General features: G+C 37.3%; 2 protein-coding genes across 2 annotated transcripts in view; one reads left to right on the plus strand and one right to left on the minus strand.

Moving 5' to 3' along the window:
- Positions 1-326: 326 nt before the first annotated feature.
- Positions 327-22,723, minus strand: part of LOC110094649 (putative GPI-anchor transamidase) — a 33,905-nt gene continuing 11,508 nt past the window's right edge. The window contains exons 8-10 of the mRNA XM_020819918.2: positions 10,103-10,184; positions 716-862; positions 327-641 (exon numbers count right to left, since the gene is read on the minus strand). Of these exons, the coding sequence (XP_020675577.1) occupies positions 501-641; positions 716-862; positions 10,103-10,184 (370 nt within the window). The 3' untranslated portion in view covers positions 327-500. The remainder of the gene's footprint in view (positions 642-715; positions 863-10,102; positions 10,185-22,723) is intronic.
- On the plus strand, positions 14,712-21,846 carry LOC114580392. Its single transcript, XM_028697899.1, has one exon. The coding sequence runs from the start codon at positions 20,491-20,493 to the stop codon at positions 21,808-21,810; it is 1,320 nt and encodes a 439-aa protein (XP_028553732.1). The 5' UTR covers positions 14,712-20,490; the 3' UTR covers positions 21,811-21,846.

Below are 22,723 nucleotides of genomic sequence, written 5' to 3' on the forward strand. Positions count from 1 at the left end.
CGAAAAGAGGGGAAGCGATAATCCCTCGAGGCAATGACAATGGAAGAGAAAAATTCCTTAAGGTTGTTTGTCGGCTTGCAAAATGAGAGTTTTGGCGGATATTTGCCCTATTAGTTTCCAATTTGCATGGTTCGGAATGTTTCTACCTATTTTTTTTTTTTTTGGGACATTTAGGCCATTTAAGGCAAACTCACACACACAACGCATACATATAGACTCGAACCTTGGACCTCTTAGTTGGAAGTCTAAGCTCTCAACCAATAGGCCAAGGAGAGTTGTGTATTTGGCAGAATTTTGGCGCACCAGAAAACATTTGTGTAATAATGTGTAGAGAAAATCAAGGGAAGCATTAATCACCATATGCAAATTTCGGCAGAAATTTTTGTCAAATATTACAATAAGGGGCCATTTTAAGGTTAACAACAAATATTTCTTAATAGAAAACTGAAAATAATCAGTTGTGTATTCAGGGTTAAAAGTGGTAACAATATTCAAAATTTTCATGCTGATAACCAGGTGGAGACAATAAGCAATAGAATCATGGAACCAAAACCATACATTACTATTATATCAGAATCATCCTTCTCTACCAACTTCTTCTGCAGAAACTCCATCCAGAGATGGAAACTACACCTTTTCTCCTGCAAGCATCAGATAATTAGCTTTTAAGAAAGCCTTCGCCACAATAAGAAACATAGGGAGAAAAAGAATCTACCTTTATATTTCTTTTGTCAATTTCTTTAACTTTATCATCACCCAGAAATATGGATTCCTTGACTTTAGGTTGGGAAGAGATTACTCTGAATGGGGAGTCTGTGTGAATTGTTTTCATGACTGATCCGAAAAAATTAGTAACTGGCACCTGAAGATTATCCCAGTTAGAATATATGAGACCTTTTCAGCGCAAACAGTTAGAATATATGTGAATTGTTTTCATGACTGATAATTGTCTCTCTCTTTCTCAGCCTGAAGAAGAGACAATTATCAACACTAATGATCAAGAACATGATAAATATCCAAAACATTTTCTAAATCAAACTAGCCAATAGATTTAGGGTTGAAAGCTTAGGATACGAATAAGATTGTGTTGAGAATACAAATAAATACTTTAATAAACTTTATAAGCAGGCATAAACCGACGTCATACACATAATCAAGGAAGTTATTGCCCTTCAGTCCTGTATTTATCTCCTGTATACGGCAAAAACTAATTTGGAATATTTGCTCCAACAGATACGTGAATTGGAGAGGAATTCCGGCGGAGGCATGATGGTGGGCTTAGTTTGGAAGGTTTGCCCAAAGGATTGATGACTTGGACGCCGGCAGCCAAGCCATACAAGAAGAATTGTTATATTTCAAATTTATTGTAATTATTTCTCCCCTTAAGAATTGTATGGTTTCCTACATTGTTATAGGCATCATTTGCGTAAATACACATGAGATGAATAAGCAAACCAAGTTTTCTAGCCACTTCTTTTTTATAAGATATCAGAGCAAGTTAAGAGACCATCTTCTAACCTTTGTTTTTCTTCTCTCTTTCATTCTTACTCTTATCATCATGTCTACTTTTTTTCGACTTCCTTTCAAAGAGTTGACAATAAAAAATGTTGAAAACTAAACTAATCCTACCAAAGAGAAATTTCAAGGGCTACAAAGTTGGGCTTCGTTTGAGACTATTATCTTACTAAAATTTTTGTACTAAAAATCTACTTTAAGAAGCAATAAGAAAGTCATCCCAAACGAAATCTTGATATCATTTGAATGGCAAAAATTATCTATAGTGTCAAATTGAGAAAATATTTCTAAAAGGAAAAGAAAAAAAATCACCATTTGGTTAATCCTCCCCCGGATTTGAAATAAGAAAAGTTTAAACTTTAGGATAAAGAAAATCCTTGATTATGTCATGTTTATGGAACACCCCATGATACCTAAAATCAGTTGACCATACATATTCCTAAAAATCACAAAAAAAAAAAAAAAAAAAAGATAGCTGTCAATCATACCTACTCAAAAATTAAAAATGTCACTCCTATTACTACCAAGATATCAAGATGAAGTGTAAGGATGATGTGGCTCTAAAAAAAATATGTTGGAAGAGAAAGGTTAAGTTATTTAGAAAGTTGTCAATCATACTCACTCAAAAATTAAAAATGTCACTCTTGTTACTACCAAGATCTGAAGATGAGGCGTAGGGATGTTCTTGTGACTCTAAAAAAAAATAAGTAGGAAAAGAAAAGTTAAGTTTCTTGCATGATTCAATATTGAATTCAACCAAATTCATATTCAAATCTTGAGAAAGAGAACTAACCATCCCTAAAGGAGGTCTTCTCACTCATACAAACCAAAGAAGAAAGAATGATGGTAATGCTTGACACACTATTACATGATAAACCATACCAATACTTCATAAACCTACAAAACTTATAGTAGCAATAGCAAAGTTAAAGTGGTTGAAGGCTTCCAAATCACTGTTGTAAGTAAAAAAAAATACTACTTATCCAACATTTATTCTCAATAATATGCTACATTTTCCTAGTCATGCAGGGAATCTTCTAGACCACAACATTAAGGTGATATTCTTTACTTGTAATTATATATTTTAGGACCTTACTACAGAAAGGACAATGGGGCAGGGCAAGAGAAATATTTGTTATACCTACTGGTAGAGAATAAATACTTATCCTACTTCATATTTATTCTAATTAAAAACACTATTTGGGACCACCATTATAGCCTAGGACATCCCCATAAAATCCTTCTCTCCTTCATTTTTTATAAATCTTAATATTAAAAATTTTCATTATGAAAGTGAAACTATTAAATATCATATAATTCCCTTTCCTGAAAGTGCATCCAGATCCTATACTCCTATGATAATTCATTCTAATATTTCGGGACACTAAAAAATATCAAATATTTTTTAATCCAAAGGATATGTCACATTCATTAATGATTGCACTCAAATGATATAGGTTTATCTTATCAAACAAAAAACTGATTTCAACCATATTCTTTTAACCTTTTATCTTTATAATAAAAAATTAATTTGAAGTTACCATAAAAAAATGATGATTCTCAAGATTATTTTAATCAAAATTTATCTAATTTTCTCAATAGATGTATTTGATGTGAAACTATCATGCGATGAAATGTGAATTGCACTTGAAATTAATTGATATATTGAATCAAAGCTTGTTACTAAAACTTTATGCGTAATCAATTGAAGTTCAAGAATTAAAAGGCAAATAATTAAGTGACAACAATCTCTCCTCCTCATGTGGCCGGCCCCTTAATGGCCTCCCTTCCCTCTCCTAATCACATTAATGACTCCACAAAATCAGCCCAACTTTCTCCCAATTGAATGAGCAATAATCCTCCTCTTTAATTTGGGAATTCAAAATTGGATTTCACTTAATTTTCCCTCCCAAATCACTTAATCTGAAATTTAATTTCAGATTTCCATTCTCTCCCCAAATTGATTTGGGATTTAATTAATCTTGCCACCTAAGCAAGTAAATGACGTTTCCGTTTCACATCAGTATTATTCACCAATCTATCCATCCTGACAATCTACAACAAAAAGAGGTGATAGAAAGAAAAATCAGCATCTCCTAGAAGTTATCAAGATTCTTACTTCTCCAAAATCAAGTTCCCAAACAATATTTGAGAGAAACCGTCTGAACCTCCATAAATATAATTAATAGAATACCCTAAAAAATGACTGATTATACAAGCTCCCTCAACTAACTTGCTAATTTTTTTTTCTACACATTTTTTTTTAACTCCCTCAAAATATTTCTAAAAGTGAAATGTTTAAATCACAAACAACAACAGAATAATCTTAATCATAGGGCACTTAAACATGATTTTTAAGGATATTCATCCACTTAAAAAGGGTATAAATACAATCATCCGACCACTAAAAAAATTCTTCACTTAAAAAGATGTCACTTTTGATGAAAGATAAAATTTATTCACTTAAACTTGTCTTCAAGGAAAAACAAACAAATGGGGAAAAAAAAACTAATGAATTTAATAACTTCTTTCTTGATATCTGAACTACACAAACCCAAGAATAATGCATTACTCCTATCGTTAAAGCCCTTTGAGTCTATACAAAAAAGGATAAAGCCCATCCAAAATCTCTAGAGAGCTCAAGTCTCGAAATCAGAGTCAAATAATTCCTATAATAAGGATCATACTCATGCCTCTTTTCAAAATTTTCTCTTATGTATAAAGCCTTCCTTATAAATATCAACTCAAATACTTTTAAAATTCTAAAAACTTTATTTGAAAACATAGAAAGAAAAAATTGAAAAAACGTCATAAGAAAAGAGATCAATGCCTTAAAATGCACATTATTGAGCTACCAAAAGGAAAAACATCTATAGCATGCAAATGTGTTTGCAAAATAAAATACAAAGCATATAGAAGCCAATAACCATATAACAAAAGGTTAGTAACAAAAGGATATACTCAATCCTATAGGATAGACTAACAAGAAATATTTGCATCTATTACTACAATGAATAAAATTTGCATCCTAATTTCTTTGACTCATAACTATGGATGGTCTATGCAACAATGTGATTTTAAAAATGTACTTTTACATGGGAATCTTGAAGAAGTTTAAATCGATCCCCAACTAAAATTAAACAACTTCAGCCCAAAAAAATATGGTGTGTAGATTAAACAAGGAACTATATGGCCTCATGGTTTAAAAACCCATCCGAGGTGTGCGCCTTGAGGCGCGTCTCAAGGCTTAAGCCTCACCAATTCTTGTAAAGATTACACCTTTTTCATACAAGGCATACGTCTCAAAGCGTGTTAAGGCATCACCTCAAATACCTAAATTTAATTTAGGTTTTTTTTTATATTACACAATGGATAACCTATTGTCCCTACCCACACACATGCAAGTAGTACTTTTTTCTATTTGGATCGCGTTGATCTTATGATGGAGAGGCTGCGTGAGAGTTCTTCATCAATCCTTTGCATCATTTTGGCATTGAGTTCGTCTCCAACACGCGAGCAATAGTGCAAAACCTTAATGTCAAGCCCATCTTAGCACGCAAGCAACATATCAGCATCAATATTGTCTCCAACACGTGAGTACCCAAGGTTTCCTCGTTGATGCTTCGTCTTTACGTGCTTCACCTGCTTGGCGTAAAGTAGGGTTTTGAAGGAGTCGCTCAAGGAAGCTTCTTCGTCCCCTTCGACAACAACATTCTTGCAATATCGAAAGTCAAGACAGGAGCTCGCAACGAAGACAACAATCTTTCTTCCCTATCGCGCCCTTTTTATTTTTTATGTTTTTTTATTAATTTATTTTAATCGCGCCCTTCTTTGGCGAAATTTTGTTAAAGCAAAACAGAGAAAGAATTGGATTTAAGTTTACGTAGGATTTAAAGTCACGTTTTTTACTGTTTGGTAGAATTTAGGCTAAATCGTGTTCAAATCCACTGAAAAAAGAATGGGAATTATGTTTTTGTAGCATTTAAGGTTGTCAATTTTGTTGTTTAGCAAGATATAAGCTAAATCATGATTAAACTTGCTCAATTCCGCCAATGAAAGAATGTAATTTACGTTTTTGCATAATAGAAAGTTATCATCTTAGTTGTTTGGCAGGATTTAGGCTAAGTCATGCTTAAATCCTGCTGAAATCCATCGAAGAACCAGTGAGGAGAATGAATAAATCAATCTATTGAAGTAGTTTGGCTTTTACTTCACAAGTATATAAAAGTAAGAAGCAAAGTGGGGTTGGAGCTTCAAACAAAAATCTAAAAGTAATCTTAAATATAATGGATTTTTTGTGTAATTAATTTGTTATTTTATTTTAGAATATATCTAACACAATATTAACTGGTATAAGGGATAAAAAATTTTGTATTCGAAAAAGATTTTAAAGATGACTTTGACACAAACTACGACGAATCTTTTGAGAATGTCAAAGTGAGGATGAGACTGCCTTGGGTTTTGATCCTCAAAGCGCATTTAAGTTTTCAATGAGTGCTTTTAGTTCCAAATTTTTGTTTTATCATAATATTTACTTTCAAACAAATCATTATGCTTATGGTGTATTCATTTTTTGTCAATTTAACAAGTAATATATATATATAGAGAGAGAGGCTTACACCAAGGCGTGTGAGTCAAGCCGGCTCACGAGTCAACTCAAACTCAACTCATTAACAAGCTAGCCAATCGAGCTTATCGAGTTTCGAGTTCGAGCTTTCAATCGAGATTGTATAATATACGAGTTTGATTTCAAGCTAAGCCCGACTCAACTCAAAAACTCGTCAAGCGGCAAAATTAATTAAAAATTTTGATCAAACGGCCTGCAGGCCCTACATCGTCCGCTCCCAAGCCTCCCGTATTAGGTTTCACTTTTATGCCCTAACTCTATTATGTGATTCTTGAGAGCTTGCAATTGGTGATGGCTATGACCTGCGACTGTGTGAGAAAGATCTCCTTCTATGCCCTAGAGAGACGAGTGATTTCTTAGGTGAAAATATAAGGAGCTCCATTACTCCAACAAGTGATTTCCCTAAAGCTCTATAAGTTTTTTTCCAGTGTTATTTTCTTCAATTGGATTCGAAAAATCCGAACTCTTTGTGACTTTACCTAGTTCTATTCTGCAATTCTACTCTATTATCTCATTATGTACTTTGTTGTTGCTGCCTTTTGTTTCTTTCAGTTGCCATTTGATTTTACATCTTTTGAGGTCTGGTCGGATTCTATTTTTTGCCTTTGATGATGATGTTTTTTCCTTAATAAACAGACCTCTCCTCGAAAGGTCGATTGACAACCAGGGGAGTGAGGTCCTATGGTAGCTTGTTGATGTTGACTTGAACATATAATTGGTAATGTCAGTAGGTATTGTCGGTTCTCCCCTGTGTCCCCTCTCTATTGGATCATGGTTCATGTTGTCGTTGAGTTTTCTATTTTTTTAAGCTATGGTGTCTTGTTGCTACTGATTTGAACATACAGGTACTGACTTGAATACATGAGTTGTTGGTCGATTTGGCAACCATAGTTGGATGGCCACATATTATATTTATGGACAGATACTACATTTTCCTGCTCTTGGCAACCATCAAGTGGATGGTCACTTCTGGCTTCGGGAAAAATTTTGCCCGTGTTGCTTTATGAATCCTGCTAATTCTTGGAATGTAATTTGGTTTTCTAAGTTTTGAGTTGGGGTTAATCCCAAAAAACTATTCATATTATGATATTTATATCCTAAAATACTTATTCTCTCTATTTTTCAGGTTTGTTTCAAAGTTCAATCATCAATGATTCTAATGAGGAAATATTTCAAGATTTTTGTAATTTGTGAAAATTTTGCTATGGCTTTCTTATGTAACATCGTTAAAAGTTGTAATATTTCTAACTACATTTTATAAAAGGCTGTAAATATATTGATATACTTGAAGTCTTGAATAGTATAAGTTTTGTTTGGTTTTGCTTTAAGATGGTTTCTTAATTTGATAAAAAAAATTTCTATCTAAGTTTTACTTTAAAATCATCTTGTATCACAACTTCAAAAAAACAAATTGGATAAGAAATAATACTTAATTTTACTTTTTATTTATTAACTTTTATTTTCAATTTCATTTAGATATTTATTAACACTTATTTGTAGTGAAAATTAATATTTTAGTTAAAACTATATTTTTTTTTAAATTACAAGAAAAAATTTACAAAAAAAAACTTAAAATTTTAATTTATAACAGTAAAATTCAAGCTTTATAAACGAGCCGAGTTCGGCCATTTTAAACGAGTAGAGTAATCGAGCCAAACTCGAGCTTTTTTTTTACAAAGAGTTGAGTTCGAGCTCACTAAATGAGCTCGAGCTCAGTGTGGGCTAAACGAGCTCAGCTCGATAATGCCACTACTCGACTCGACTCGTTTACACCCTTACTTATGCCTCACCTGGCTAATAAGATAAAACATCTCGACTCCCGATTTCACCTTTTTAATCTTGTATAGCTTTAAACAATCCCCAAGGGCATGATTTGACATATTTACAAAATTAGACATAAACAAAGCTAAAAAGATCATGCGCTCTTCATAAAATATTCTATAGATGGAAAATTTCCAATTCTATTGTATATATTAACAATAATTATTAACTCGGGAAAAAAATTGCAAAATTTAAAATCAAAGAACTTGGGAAGCTCAAATACTTCATGGATATAAAAGTGGCTTAATCAATGAAAAAAAATTGTATAGCTCAACAAAAATATGTTATGGATCATATGAGAGAAATAAAAATAATTGATTACAAGCAATGTGAAATTCCAATTGAACCAGTCAAAAACTAGATAGAGATGAAGGAACAAAAGTTGATATGGGATAATATTAAAATTTGTTGGGAAACTAACCTATCTATCACATACACATACTGATATTGCTTTTGCAGCAAGTCATATAAAATAATTTATGCAAAACCCAAACGAATCTCATCTTAACTTAGTTATAAAGTTCTCAAGTGTCTAAACGCAAATCATAGAAATAGATTCTCTACAAAAAACATGAAACTCTACAAACTGTAAGTTATATTGACACTAAATATACGAGATCACTAGCATATGGTAGATCCACTTCAGGATATTACACATTATTGGAAGAAAATCTGATAACATGGAGAACCAAGAAACAACTTGTTCTCAAGATTAAGTGTTGAATCTTAATTTAGAGCAAGCGTTTAAGGAATCAATGAACTCCTTAAAATTAAAATTATAATGGAAGATTTAAAGATCAATAGAAAGGACCTAGGATATACTTGACAATAAGTTGACAATCCTATATATACAATATAGTCGAACAAAATAAGTTGAAGTGAATAGACATTTCATAAGAGAAAAAAAATGAAGATTTGAGTTAATTTTTACTCTGTGTTCCGACAAGGTAGTCAACTCACAGACATAGTTACCAAAAGTCTTTGCATTCCTGCATTCAAAAACATTTTATGCAAATTTGAAATGGAAGATCTCTACCATTCAGTTTGAGGGAGAATGTTAAGAAAACAAATAAATATTTTAATTAACTTTTTTTTATAGGCATAACCCACGACCTACACATATTAAAAAGAGTTATTGGCCTTTGATCCCATATTTATTTCTTAAAGTGAGGCAAATACCAAGGTGGAAGGTGTTCTCGTAAATATAGTTGATTGGAGACTAGCTCTGTGGTAGGCACGATGGTAGGTTTAGCTTGGAAGCTTTTCTCCCACTGATTGATAACTTAGGAGCGGACAATCAAATCGTATAAGAAGAATTATTACATTTTAAATTCATTATAATTATTTCTCTCTTTAGGAATTGCAGTTTCCTAAATTGTTATAGGTATCATTTGTATATAAATCTCCATGTGATGAATAAAAAAAACAATATTTCTAGCTACTTCTTGTCTACAGATTGTATATATTCAATTAAGAAATTTATTATGCTCATTTAGTTATGAAAGTTATTCTTGGTACCTTAAATCATTGATTGTAAAGCTGTAGAGTTTTTTCTTGTTTTGGTTTAGACTAGTTTCCTGATTTCTCTTCCTAAAATCGTCTATATAGTGTCATGTATCACTTACTTTCAAATCACTGACAAATTATTTATCATTGGCCTCCTCTTGCGACAATATGTTGTAGGGTTATTTGAATATTTATAGTTCAAAAGTGCAGTAATAATTGTAAATCAACTTCACAAAATATAATATATTCTTCTGTATACTGCCCCTATTATGTATAAGTTGGAAAAATAATAATATTACTCACAAAAGAAACCAAAAAAGCATGCTTGCTAAACGTCTCTATATAAGATGCAAGGCGCTAACAACATTATGCAACTAATATTTTTAGATAAAAAATGGAAGTTCATTCCTTCAATGAATACATAATTCATCTTTTAGTTTTGTAACTCTAGGTAGGCTTGCACGCTGATCTTGTTCCCGTTTATGTCAATGAATGGTGCCAAACCCTATCTATTGCTAAAAACAAAATGCTGTAGTAGTTACAATAAAAAAAAAAACATCTAAAGAACAGCAAAACATAATCATTAGTTAGCAAGTATCCAACAGGGATGAAGGCAGTTGAACAAAGCCATACCTCATCTAGTGGTCTTTGATAGAGATCCATCCGATAAAATGCAGTTGACATCAACAAGTTCGGATTATATGAGTGAAAAAGACTGAAGATGTTTAAAAAAAAAATAAAACACCACCATCAATAAAAGCTTTGTTAGGCAAAATAAAAGACTAAAAAGTTAACTGTGTGAGTAGATTTCACAAAAATTCAATCACTGCAAACAGGGCTGACAGAAGTTATATTAATTTGTAAAAGCAGAAGAAAAATAATAAGATTGAAGTATAAAAAAAAACATTAAGATCAAAAATTATTCACGGAAGTGACAATAAGCATGGCCAAGGGTGAAGCTACATGTGGCGTGCCGTAATCCTTCCCCTCATGACTCAAATGTATTCACCATCATTCATCATCATCATCCATAAGAATTGGCAGAATTTATTGAGTATTTCAATCCAACATGTGTAACATTTGTATATCCACCGAGAGATTCTAATAAGAACAAAATAAAATTAAGGAATAATAATTACCAAATTATTATAACAGTCCAGGGATTGATAAATCGGTAAAAAATTAATACAGAAAAATTGTAATAGTCCAGAATAATAATCAAAGAATAATTGAAAGTCCATAAAACACATAAATTGATTAGTAACAGTATGGATCCCTTAAATCAATGGAAGAAAAGAGGACTAAAGTTGTTGACCCTTTACCGTAGCCAGCAAAGCAGAACAAAAAAAAAAAAGAAATTTCAAATCTCACCTTCTGTTGACCTGTTGAAATAAAAAAAAAAAAAAAAAAGAAAAGAAATTTCAAATCTCACCTGCTCTCTGCCAAACCCACGATCTCGGCACTACTCGCATTACTCACGTCGTCGCTGCACTTCCCACGACCTTCACATAAGGCTCGCACGACTCGTTTGAGTCATTAAATACCAAAGGAAATGAGAGAGCTCGACTCTCGCTGCCTCGCCCTGGCTCCCTGTTCTTCATCGCTCTCCGATTGCTCTCCCGCTATCTCGCTCCGCTCTTCTCTCCCTCTTCGCCTCCTTCCTGGTTGTTCGACTTCGCTCCTTTGGCGACGTTCCTTTCCGGTCGGACGGGAAGTCACGACAATTTGATCGGAAGCAGCCAAAAGAGCTCGTTGGCTGTGAACAAACTTTCTCCCTTTCACGGGCTTCTTCGGCCGAGACCCCAATCCCGTCTCCTCCTCCAACCGAACCCTTGCCTGTGTCGATCCCTTGCGCAAGCCGAGAGAGAGAGAGAGAGAGAGAGAGAGAGAGAGAGAGAGGAGTCTTTCCCCTACCTACAGCCGAACTCCAAGCCTCCGATTTCTCTTCCCATCCGCAAGCCAGAGAAGCCTTGCCCGATCCCCTCTTCACAGGTAGTTTAGGTTAAATTATTTATTAATATCTAAACTATTATATATATATATACACACACACATATACATTTATGTGTGTGTGTTTGTGGGAGGATTAAAAAAAAAGAAAGATAAAATACAAAAAAATATGTACTTGCAATGCTTCTCCCGCCTCGGTCTCCGTGCCCTCCACCGCCGATTAGCCGGCCGCCAAAGGTATAACTTTTTGAACCCTTGTTTGCTCTCTTACCTTGGCATGTGTGTCGAGTCGGTGGTCTGCCCATACACGCTTTTCTTAGCGTGGTGGGAAAGGCCCAGTTTTCTCGTAGTTTTCCCCTAAACAGGGGAGACGCCGGGAGGCTGCCGAAATTTCGGGTGAATGTACGATCACACTCGGACCTGTTTGAACTCAAAAGAACAAAGATGTGGACTCAAATTGAACATTTGAACTGGCACAAAGATCTGATTTGGACTATAAAGGACTTGCACTCAAACAAGGACAGTGGACTTGGGACCTAAATCAGAACAAAACTCAAGTGACTAATGAAAAGGCCAAATGAAATAAAATCAAAGTTTGAACCAAATTCAAATCAGTTTGAACAAAATTGAACTTGCAAGGACTTCAGAAGATCCTGAACCAAAGTCACTTAAACTTATACTCTGAACTCAAACTGGATCCAAGCTCAACATGAACAATGAAGGACCCGAACTTTTAAGAATGACAAGGGACTCGGTCTTGCATTTGATTTGGATATCAAATGAGATGAACAAGACTTTGAACAAAGACTTGAACTTGTTCTATGAACTCAAACCTGTTTCAAATCAAGCTTTAAGTGCACTTAAACAAATATGCAAGGGCCTGTGCCAAAACTTGTAAACCCCAAACTCTACTTGAACACTTGGACTCAAAATAAACTCGGGCAATAAAGGACTGGTCATACTCAATGCGGCTCATCTATGAGCGATAAAAGAATCCAACATGTAACAGGTTGGCAATAAAGGTGTATTCGAAGAATCCAAAGCAAATACAGCCTTTGCACAATCAATGTCATTTGATTGTAAATAAAAGCCACGCTCTCCTACAAGACATATGATGAATGGAGATACAAGCAAGTACACTACAACCTCAACACGTATAAATAAAGAATGTAGTGGACCTTTACAACAGTCCCTACGAGATCGGGAGCATCGTACCTGCGAGAATAATGAATGGCTGCAAAATATACGAGTACTCCTCCTACCTGTACTGTTGGAATCTCCTACGACAATCCCTATAAGTACCTGTTGATTGAGAAGGCAACATTGGAGATCAATAGTCAAAGAACTGCCCCTATAAGCAAGTACAATCAGCAAAACCACCCGAGATTGGTGAAAGGATAGATATGATGCAGAAAGAATGAATCTCCTGCAAACATTTTCTAGGAGGTCGTAGTGGATACAGCGGTCCTCTGCAAATTGATACTTGTGGATAACAACAGTGTTTTAAAAGAACAACGAATCACTGTGGACACAAGTACAGATATCACCTACGATAGCGGTGACCAAAATCTCCAAGTATGTCGGGTACAAGGGCAACTCGATATATGAAGAAGGACACCTCCTGGCAGAATGGGAGGAAAGTTCAAACAAATTAGAACTAAACTTCATGGTGTTCCAAAGTTTCTTCCTTGTCCCATCCTTAGGAAGAAAATAATTCTGATGTCTACAAATACCGAAAATAACGGTCCGCTACACCAAAGATCCTGAAAGGAGTTCTTTCCAAATCAGCAGTCATTGACTCCAAGTTTCAATAAAATCCCATCCCCGATAAATGAGGAAAGGGGAAAGGGGGAGTCAACATCCACGCCACTGAATCTGTAACTTCTATGCAAGCGGACAGAAGACGTCTACAAATACTTTCAAAGTACCCCCGCACGTACACCGTAGCTTGTATACACATAGGTACACTAAAAGGGGTAAAAGCAATCATAAAACCCGCAAGGGCCCCGACGAGCGTGTTATTGGTACACATGTGGCATCTAGGGATGCTGCGCGGGTTATTAAGTTTAAACTCGATCCTCCTTAACAGGTAAAAGGAGTCAACATGGTTTAATTATGAAATGCCCCCAAACACCCGCATGGGCCCCGGCGAGCGTATTGGTACACACGTGACGTATAGGGAAGCTGCACGGGTCAATAAGTGAATTCAAGTTCGAACCCGATCCTTCTATATGGGTCAATAGAAGTCGACAGGGTTCGAACAATCAAACAAGTATATGGTGAATGGTGACCGGTATATTTGTTTCAATACATTCATATCAGGCCTTTAAGACTCATAACAATGAGAATTCACTATCAAGGGCATGAAGCCTACAAAACCCGATCCTCCTAAGCATGTAAATAGGAGTAGACAAGGTTCAAACCATAGGATAAATAAGCGTTCACGAAGTCGACCAGAATATTCATCTTATACATTCATATTCGGCCTTCAAGGCCTTCAAGGCCTTCAACAAAGAAAATTCATGAACAAAGGCATAAAGCCTACGAGAAATCGAATCCCCTATTGTTAAGTTGATAGGGTCGACAAGGTTCAATCAAATGGAAATGACCTCAAACACCCCAATGATGGCCGTGCTGAATGTTTATCTCAACCTGAGGGATTAATTTTAGGCGTTTCCAAATGCCTCCCAAAAGTCCATCCAAAATCCAAAATTTTCAAATTCCGTCCCAAAGTCAAGATATTTAAAGCTGAAATCAAACCATCAATCACTTAAAGCAAAATCCATTCACCATCCGCAACAGTTTGCAGAGGTGGACAAATTCAAATATTACTTCAACTCACAAAGAGCCAAATGCCTAGTCGAAAATATCACTAGGAACCATTCTCAAACAATCTTCTGCTAGTAAGGACGTGGTACGTGTCCTCTAACCTGCGGTTTGTCGCCAAATGGCACCGCAGGATAAACGGTTAAGACGACCCGGGGCCCTCTGAACCGAGTGGTTTTGCTGCCAAATGGCACCACGATATACCGGTTATGGCCAGAGCCAATACGCTCCTTATTGGCATCAAATCCTTGAGATATGAATCAATATGATATGATCGATAGGGCACAAAGCCCTCTGTCAACTAAGGTGGATTCAAATTTGTCCCCTTAGACAAACATTCCCCCCAGGTCTACAAGGTCCCCTTGGACGAAGCAACCCATGGCTGCCGACAAGGATCCTTCTGTCAGGTTGGGTCGACTACCTCCTCTGACTAAGTAGACCATAGACCACGATGGCCCGGAATGACGGAACCATGGGATCTTGATCGGGCATATCATCCAATCCCCCACCATCCGCTTTAAGTGCAAGATGGTGAAATTTTCTATTTTAAATATCAAATCTTCCAACCCAAATATCCAATCTCTCCAATTTTCAATCTATTGCTGCTACTATATGCCAGATAACACGTATATTCTACGTATCTGATTGAGGACTAGCCTTAATCGAAAGTTCTCTCGTGATCGGGAGGGGTAATTAACTATAGGGGCTTGCGCCTATAGGAAACCAGAACTCAGATCATAAAGTCCTCGCATAATGAGGGCGAAATCTCTGAATAGTGTCTTATCTACAAACACATCTGCCTTCCAAAATTTATCTCAGAACTTAACAGTTAAAACTCCATCGCCGAATAAATAGGAGAAAAAGCAAGTGGGCGGAGGCCGGGGCCGAATTTTCGGAGCCCACAAAAGTCTTAGTGAGTTTGAGTCTCACCTGGCAAAAACTATACAGACGTTTCACTCCACCTCATGTGAATGAATGGATGTCAATCTCAATCTTATTTGATATATAAGAAATTGCCCCTGGTAATTTGATAGGAAATACTTGAGTTCGCAAGTAATCCAAGGGGAAATAGTTGAGTTTGCGAGCAACCATAGCAATAATTGGCCCAAAACATTGAGAAAACAAGAAAAATATAGATGAAATCAAACTAAGAGTGATAGATTGTGATAGAAGAATCAAAACAAACAAACTCCAAGCAAGATACAATTGATCGTCTATTCAAGAGGAGGATCGTCTCTACCATCTCTAGATTGTGGATCTAGAGCTCAAGACACCAAGGAGATTCTAAGAGAACAACTCAAATCATGCATAACCCTAACCCTAAACAAACCATATTATTAATACATTAATTCCCTAATTCAAACATCCAAAATTCAAAATTTCTCTCTCTCCCAAGCTGCCCAATCCTCTCTTCTTAATTTCCTCCTAATGGGGCCCGCTAGATTGGGCTGCAAAAGAACCAAGGAAGGCGGCACTTATCCGCCTCCTGTAAACCTAAGCCAAGGTTGAACCGGCCTAACAATACCGCCCTCCTGAAGAATCACCTTATCCTCAAGGTGAAAATTAGGAAACTGTTGTTTCACCCTCTCGTATGGTTCGCATGTGGCATCATACTCAGGCATATTCTTCCACTTTATTAGCACTTCCTTAGCTCCATCTTCTTTTTGGTGAACCCCCATCAACTCTAAGGGTTTTAGAATTACCTCTAAATCCTCAGTAAGTGTTGTCGGTAACTCCGAGTTGGCTGTATAATTTCCAATGGCTCTTTTCAATTGCGATACATGGAAAATCATATGTATAGTCATCGTTGGTGGTAGTTTCAGCCGATATGCTACCGCTCTAATCTTCTCCAATACTTCATAAGGTTCAAAGTACCTTGGAGCAAACTTCTCATTCCTCCTGTTGGTGACTATCTTCTGTCTGTATGGTTAGAGCTTCAAGAATACCCTCTCCCCCACTTCGAATTGGATGTCCTTCATATGCCCAACAGCTTGTTTCTTCATAATCTGTTGAGCTCTCATTAGATATCTCTTCGACTCCTCTGGCACTCTATCCCTCTCCCCCAAGTACTCCTCCACTAAAGAAATTAGAATACTGTTATTCCCAAAGTGCACAAAGTGAGGAGAATCCCTTCCATACAACACCTTAAATGGGGTCATTTGAGAAGCAGAAGGAAAAGAGGTGTTGTACCAGTACTCAGCCCATGATAGCCACTTGGCCCATAACCTGGGTGTCTCCGACACAAAGCATCTCAAGTAGGTCTCCAAGCTCCTGTTGACCACTTCCGTTTGGCCATCCATATGTGGGTGGTAAGCGATGCTCCTCTTCAGAACTGTCCCCTGTAATATGAACAAGTCCCTCCAAAAGTGGCTGAGAAACACAATATCTCTATATGGATACTATCGCCTATGGTACTCCATACAATCTGACCACCTCTCTGATGAAAGCTGAAGCTACTGTTACTACCGTGTATGGATGTCGTAGGGGAATAAAATGAGCATATTTACTCAATCTATCTACCATGACCAAGATTATTGTGAATCCCTCAGAACGTGACAGCCCATATATGAAGTCCATAGACACCTCCTCCCAAACTCATCCTGGTACGGCCAACGGCTGTAATAGTCCTCCTTGTGATATAGTCAAATACTTGTTTCTTTTACAGACCTTGCATCTAGCTACCATCTCCTCCACATCCTTATGCATCCCCTTACAGTACAGCTCCGTCGCAATCCTCCTGTAGGTATTTAGCACCCCTGAGTGACTTCCAATTGCACCTCATGGAACTCCTGAAGCATGTATGGAATGTGGATTGATGTCTTGGGCATTACAAACCTCCCTTGGTACAAAAGTCTCTCCCCTTAAAGTGAGTACCCCGGGTGACTACTTCATTCCTTTAGTAATTTGACCTTGATCCTGCCCAACTCCTCATCCCTAGCACTCTCCTCTTTGATGGCCTCCCAATCTAACATCATTGGGATGGATACTTCCATTGTCTACAGGTCTCCCATGCATCTGGAAAAGGCATTTTTCACCTTGTTCTCCACTCCGGGCCTATACTGAATCTCAAAATCACACCCCAGCAACTTGGACAGTCAACTCTGATGCTCCTCTATCATCATTCGTTGTTCCAGCAAGTATTTCACCGCTGATCGATCCTGATAATGAAATGCCTCCCTAGAAGGTAGGCTACCACTTTTGGATGGCCAAAACGATGGCCATCAACTCCCTTTCATAAACTGACTTTAGCCTGCCTCTAACAATCAACACCTAGCTGAAGTAGGCAATGGGTCGACGATTCTGCATAAGTATTGCCCCCAGTATGTACCCTGAAGCGACTGTCCCCACTATAAAGATCTGAGTGAAATCTGGCAAAGCTAGGGCCGATTTTGTAGTCATAGCCTTTTTCAAGCTCTCAAATGTTGATGTGGCCACCTCCCCCCATAGAAAATCGTTCTTCTTCAACTACTCAGTGAGTGTCCATGCTATGGTGTTGTATCCCTTTACAAACATTTTGTAGTAACCTGTCAGTCCTAGAAATCTCCTCAACTCCTTCAGATTTTTAGGCACTGGCTATTTCAGCATTGCCTCAAATTTGAACTGATTTAATGTCACCCTCTCTTTTGATACAACATGGCCAAAGTACTCTACATTGGCTTGTGCGAAGCAGCACTTCTTCAAGTTGACTCGCAACTGATGCTCCCGCAATACCTCAAACACCTTCAAATGCTCCCAGTGCTCCTCTTCTGTCCTGCTGTAGACTAGGATTTCATCAAAGAATACCAATACAAATTGTCTGAGATAAGGTTTGAAAACCTTATTCATAAGTGCCTAGAAAGTGGTTGGAGCATTGGTGAGGCCAAAAGGCATCACCAGGAACTCATAGTGTCACTCGTAAGTTTTGAAGGCAGTCTTGGCCACATCCTCCTCTTTCATTCTGATCTGATGGTATCCTGATTTTAGTTCTATTTTGTTGAAGATCACTGCTCCACTCAATTCATCTAACAGCTCGTCTATAACTGGTATGGGAAACTTGTCAGGTACAGTTTCCTTGTTGAGCGCCCAGAAGTTCACAAAGAATCGTCAGTTGTTGTCTTTCTTCTTCACCAATATAATAGGACTATAAAAGGGACTAATGCTGGGTCGAATGATTCTTGCCTCCAGCATCTCTCTAATCAACTTTTCAATTTCATCATTTTGAAACTAATTGTAGCGATAGGGTCGTACGCTGATGGGTGACACACCCTCTCTCAAAATGATGGCATGCTCATGTTCCCTCGATGGTAGCAATCCTTGAGGTGGCTGAAACATCTCTTGGAATTGTTGAATCAGCGACTGTATGGAGAGGGATATGTCCCCTCCCTCTTCCAATCTAGCTTCCTACAAACTGTGCAACTCCATTAAATATCCTCCACCCACCAACTGTAAATTCCTCGCCATAGTTTTAAGAGAAACCATTGATTTGGGAGGGCGGTATAGTTAGGCCGATTCAGCCTGAATTGGCCCAGTCGGCCTCAGATTTATAGGAGGCGGACAAGTGCAGCCTCCCTTGATTCTTTTGCCGCCCAAGCTAGTGGGCCCCACAAGGAGGAAATTAAGGAGAGAGGGTTGGGCGGCTAGGGGGAGAGATAAATTTTGAATTTTGAACGTTTGAATTAGGGAATTAATGTATTAATAGTATCATTTGTTTAGGGTTAGGGTTATGCGTGATTTGAGTTGTTCTCTTAGAGTCTCCTTGGTGTCTTGGGCCCTAGATCCACAAGCTAGAGATTTGGGAGAGACGGTCCTCCTCTCAAATAAATGATCAATTTTATCTTGTTGTTTTCTTCTGATCTATTTGATGCTTGGAGGGAAAATTCAAATGAATGGGTTGTTTTGGCATTTGCATTAATTTTTATGCTTTAAGTAATTGTCTAACCTAGTGTTAGGGTTATGTTTTGATTTGGCTGAATTTGAGTTTCCTAAAGGTAGAGAGGGCTCTAGTTCGTGGTTAGGGTTTGGGAGAGCTGGATCTTCCTCTCCAATTAAAGATTTAATTGTATCTTGTCTTTCTTTCATAGTTACTTCAATCAAAAGGGGTTTTATTTCTGGAAGAATTGAAGTCAACGGTGGAGCAGCCACCCACCCCCATAGCCAAACAACACTTAAAAAGCCAATATTAACTCAAAAATGAAAAATGAATACACTTGTTCCGCTTAATTTTTTAATGTTTCCTATAAATAAATTTTTTAAGTTTCCTATCAATCTTTGTATTTTCCTGAGACTAAGATCAGAATCTTATCACTATTCCTAAGTGGCAAATTCACTCTTCCCCTTTTACTAGCACCCTCCCGATTGAAGAAAATAGGCATATTTGTGCATACAGGACTAACAGAAGCTATACTGATTATTAAAACTAAAAGAAACAAGATAAAAATGAAGAATAAGAAAGCATAAAGATCAACAATTTCCGGTTGAAGTAAGGTCAAGGGTGGAGCCAACTCTTATAAAGTCAACATAACGCAATAACAAATACAGTCATTAACCCGCTCAATTTTTTAAAGCTTCCTACTATTTTTTTTTTTTTTTTTTTTATGTTTCTTTACAATTTTTGTATGTTCCTGAGATTAATATCAGAATCTGGGATTCCAAAAATTACCACCATTCCTAGTAGGCATCATCATTCTCCCCCTCTACAAAAGAACGACTTTATTAAAAACATCAAGTTACTAAATCTGCTTCCTCAATGACTTGAAATGGACATGACTTCACTTCTCTCTTCTGATGGAAGAAAGTAGGCATAAGTTTTCCTTCACCATCATCATTAACCGATCAAAGACACAAGACAGGCTTCCCTAATTTCGCTGTTGTAGTGCAGCTTGATTATGATCTCCACAAAGAAACCAATGCCAACAAAAGAACACCCAAAAGCTCAGACAAGTCGCAATTCTTTCCATGAAATACTTGCATAACTGCTTCCATGACTTCAACAAGCCCCTTATTTTTAGGTAATTGTTTTCATGCTAGTCGAGCTAAATTTTGGTGCCTGTCTTAACTCTCAAAATGGTAAGACAATACATTTGAAGCATCGCATAATTAGCTTCAAAATATTTACATCTGATGGAGCTTTTCTAATAAAAACTGTACTAAAGTCAAAAGGACCTGAGGTGATACGAGACGGTGCCCTAGCCGCCTCCCCCTTCCCGTGACTTTGAGTTCCCCTCCTTTTTCTCCTGGCCGCCACCGGCCTTCCGCCGGTGGCCATCATGGATCAGCTGGGTCAGCTTGACGCCAGCCTTTTCCCCCCTTTGGTAAACTCTTTGGCCACTTCTTCTAACCCTAAGTCTCCTCTTCGTCGTGTGTTAGACCGTCTCTGGTCTAATATCATAGCTGAGCCAGCTCCTTCCTCTCCACATATCCCTGTTTCTCTCATCGAAACTCCAGAGGAGATCATCCCGTTTAACAAAGAATTTACCGATGTTGCTGCTGCAGAATGGAATCTCTGCCTTGTCGGGTATTCGATTGGTAAGAGGCCTTACTATGAAGCCCTTAAGGAAACATCTAAGCGTATTTGGAAGCTTAAAGGTACATTTCAACTCATAGCTCTTGCAGATGGGTTCTTTCTCTTCAAATTTTCGTTGCTGGAAGATTTCGATATGGTTTGGTCAAAAGGTGCGTGGTTTTTTCATGGAAAGCCATTTATTTTCCAAAAGTGGACCAAAAACTTTCATCCTACCAGGGAAAATTTTACATCGGTGATGATTTGGGTTAGGGTGCATAATTTGCCCTTAGTATGTTGGAATTCGGAAGGAATTTCCAAAATAGCTTCTAAAATAGGTATTCTGATTGTTGTTGATGCCTTAACTGCTACTAAAACTAGATTAACTTATGCTAGAATTTGCATACAAGTTTCTACTTCTCTTTTTCTGGATACATTGGTTGTGTCTATAGAAGGGGAGGTTATCAATCTTCAGGTCCAATATGAATGGAAGCCTACACCGTGCACCTCCTGTGCCTCTCTAGCTCACTCCTCTACTCAATGCCCTTCATCTCAACATACTGAGAAAAATGAGATAACACAGTTTAGGGGGCGTGGTACCTCTCGTAATCCTCATAAGAAATCCCAAATGCGCCCTGGCTCTTCAACTCAGAGGTATGCCCCTGTTATTAATCCAGCTTCCACCCCTATTACTCAAGCAGCCTCCACCTCTGTGCTTTCCATGGTTCCCTCACAAGTTGATATTCCCCCTATAGCTCCTCCTAAAGTCCCTCCTTCTGCTGTTTCTGCAGTGGTAAACGTTGAGCATCCTGTGCTCACGGCTTCCCTGCAGAAAGAGGTTCCCCCACCCATCATAGCTGAGACTATTATCCCAGAATTCACTGAAGCTTCTGCTTCTGACAGTTTAAAAATTTCCAATCTCAACTCACCTACTGATGAAGGTTTAGGAGATACGGATAATTTGAAATTTCCTTCTCTAAAACCCCCCAATATACAGACTAACAACAAGTATTCGTACCTTCAGGGATCGGAGGATTTAGCCTTTCTGGCTCTGAAAATGACAGCTCCTCTTTTTCGGAACCTATAACAAATATCAAAGAGAAGAAAAAAATTTCACCCCAACCCAAGAGCACTAGAGGGAAGGGAACCAAAAAGCCACCCGCCTATTCCTCTAAGCATAAATGATTTGCCCTACTATAGCTGCTTGGAATATTAGAGGTTTCTCTACCTCTAATAAGGTGACTCACTGCAAAATGTTAGTCAAAAACTTTAATCTGGATATGGTCTGTATCCTGGAAAACAGAATTCAGCTTTCTAGCCTCTCGGATGGGGGCTTTTACAACAGCCACTTGATTTACGATGTTGAATCTAGTTGCAACAATTTTCACTGTGCTAACTCAGGCAGAATTTGGATTAAATGGAGTCAGGATAGGATGTCTTTTAATCCTATTTTTTTCTCCTCACAAATGATAGCTGGAATGGTCTCTTTTGGTTCTAACTCTCTTTTTCTTCTCTCGGTTGTCTAGGCCTCTAATTTGCTGGAGGGCGGAAAAATTCTATGGGAAGATCTGAAAAATATTTCTCCTGTTGCTGGTATTCCCTGGATAGTTATGGGGGATTTTAATTGCTGTAGGTTCCCTTCTGAAAAGTTAGGTGGGAATGTGCTTATTCAGAATCAGCTTCATGATTTTAATAGCTTCATTTTTTACTCGAATTTGAATGATTTGGCTTCCATTGGACCTTCCTACACGTGGTTTAATCAAAGGACTGATAATCATATTCACATCAAATTAGATTGTATGCTGGTAAATGAGCATTGGCTTCCTTCTTACCCTGATTCATTCTATATGGTGAAGAATCCGGATGGCTCAGATCATCGTCCGATTATCCTTAAATCTGGTGTTACTTCTCCCACTCATCATCGGTTTCTATTTAAAAATTATTGGTTAAAAAATGAACATTTCTGGTTCCTTTTATTTCAGATTTTTGCTGTTAAGTCT

The sequence above is a fragment of the Dendrobium catenatum genome, unplaced genomic scaffold (assembly GCF_001605985.2).
Source record: "Dendrobium catenatum unplaced genomic scaffold, ASM160598v2 fragScaff_scaffold_0, whole genome shotgun sequence".
In the NCBI taxonomy this organism is placed as follows: Eukaryota; Viridiplantae; Streptophyta; class Magnoliopsida; order Asparagales; family Orchidaceae; genus Dendrobium; species Dendrobium catenatum.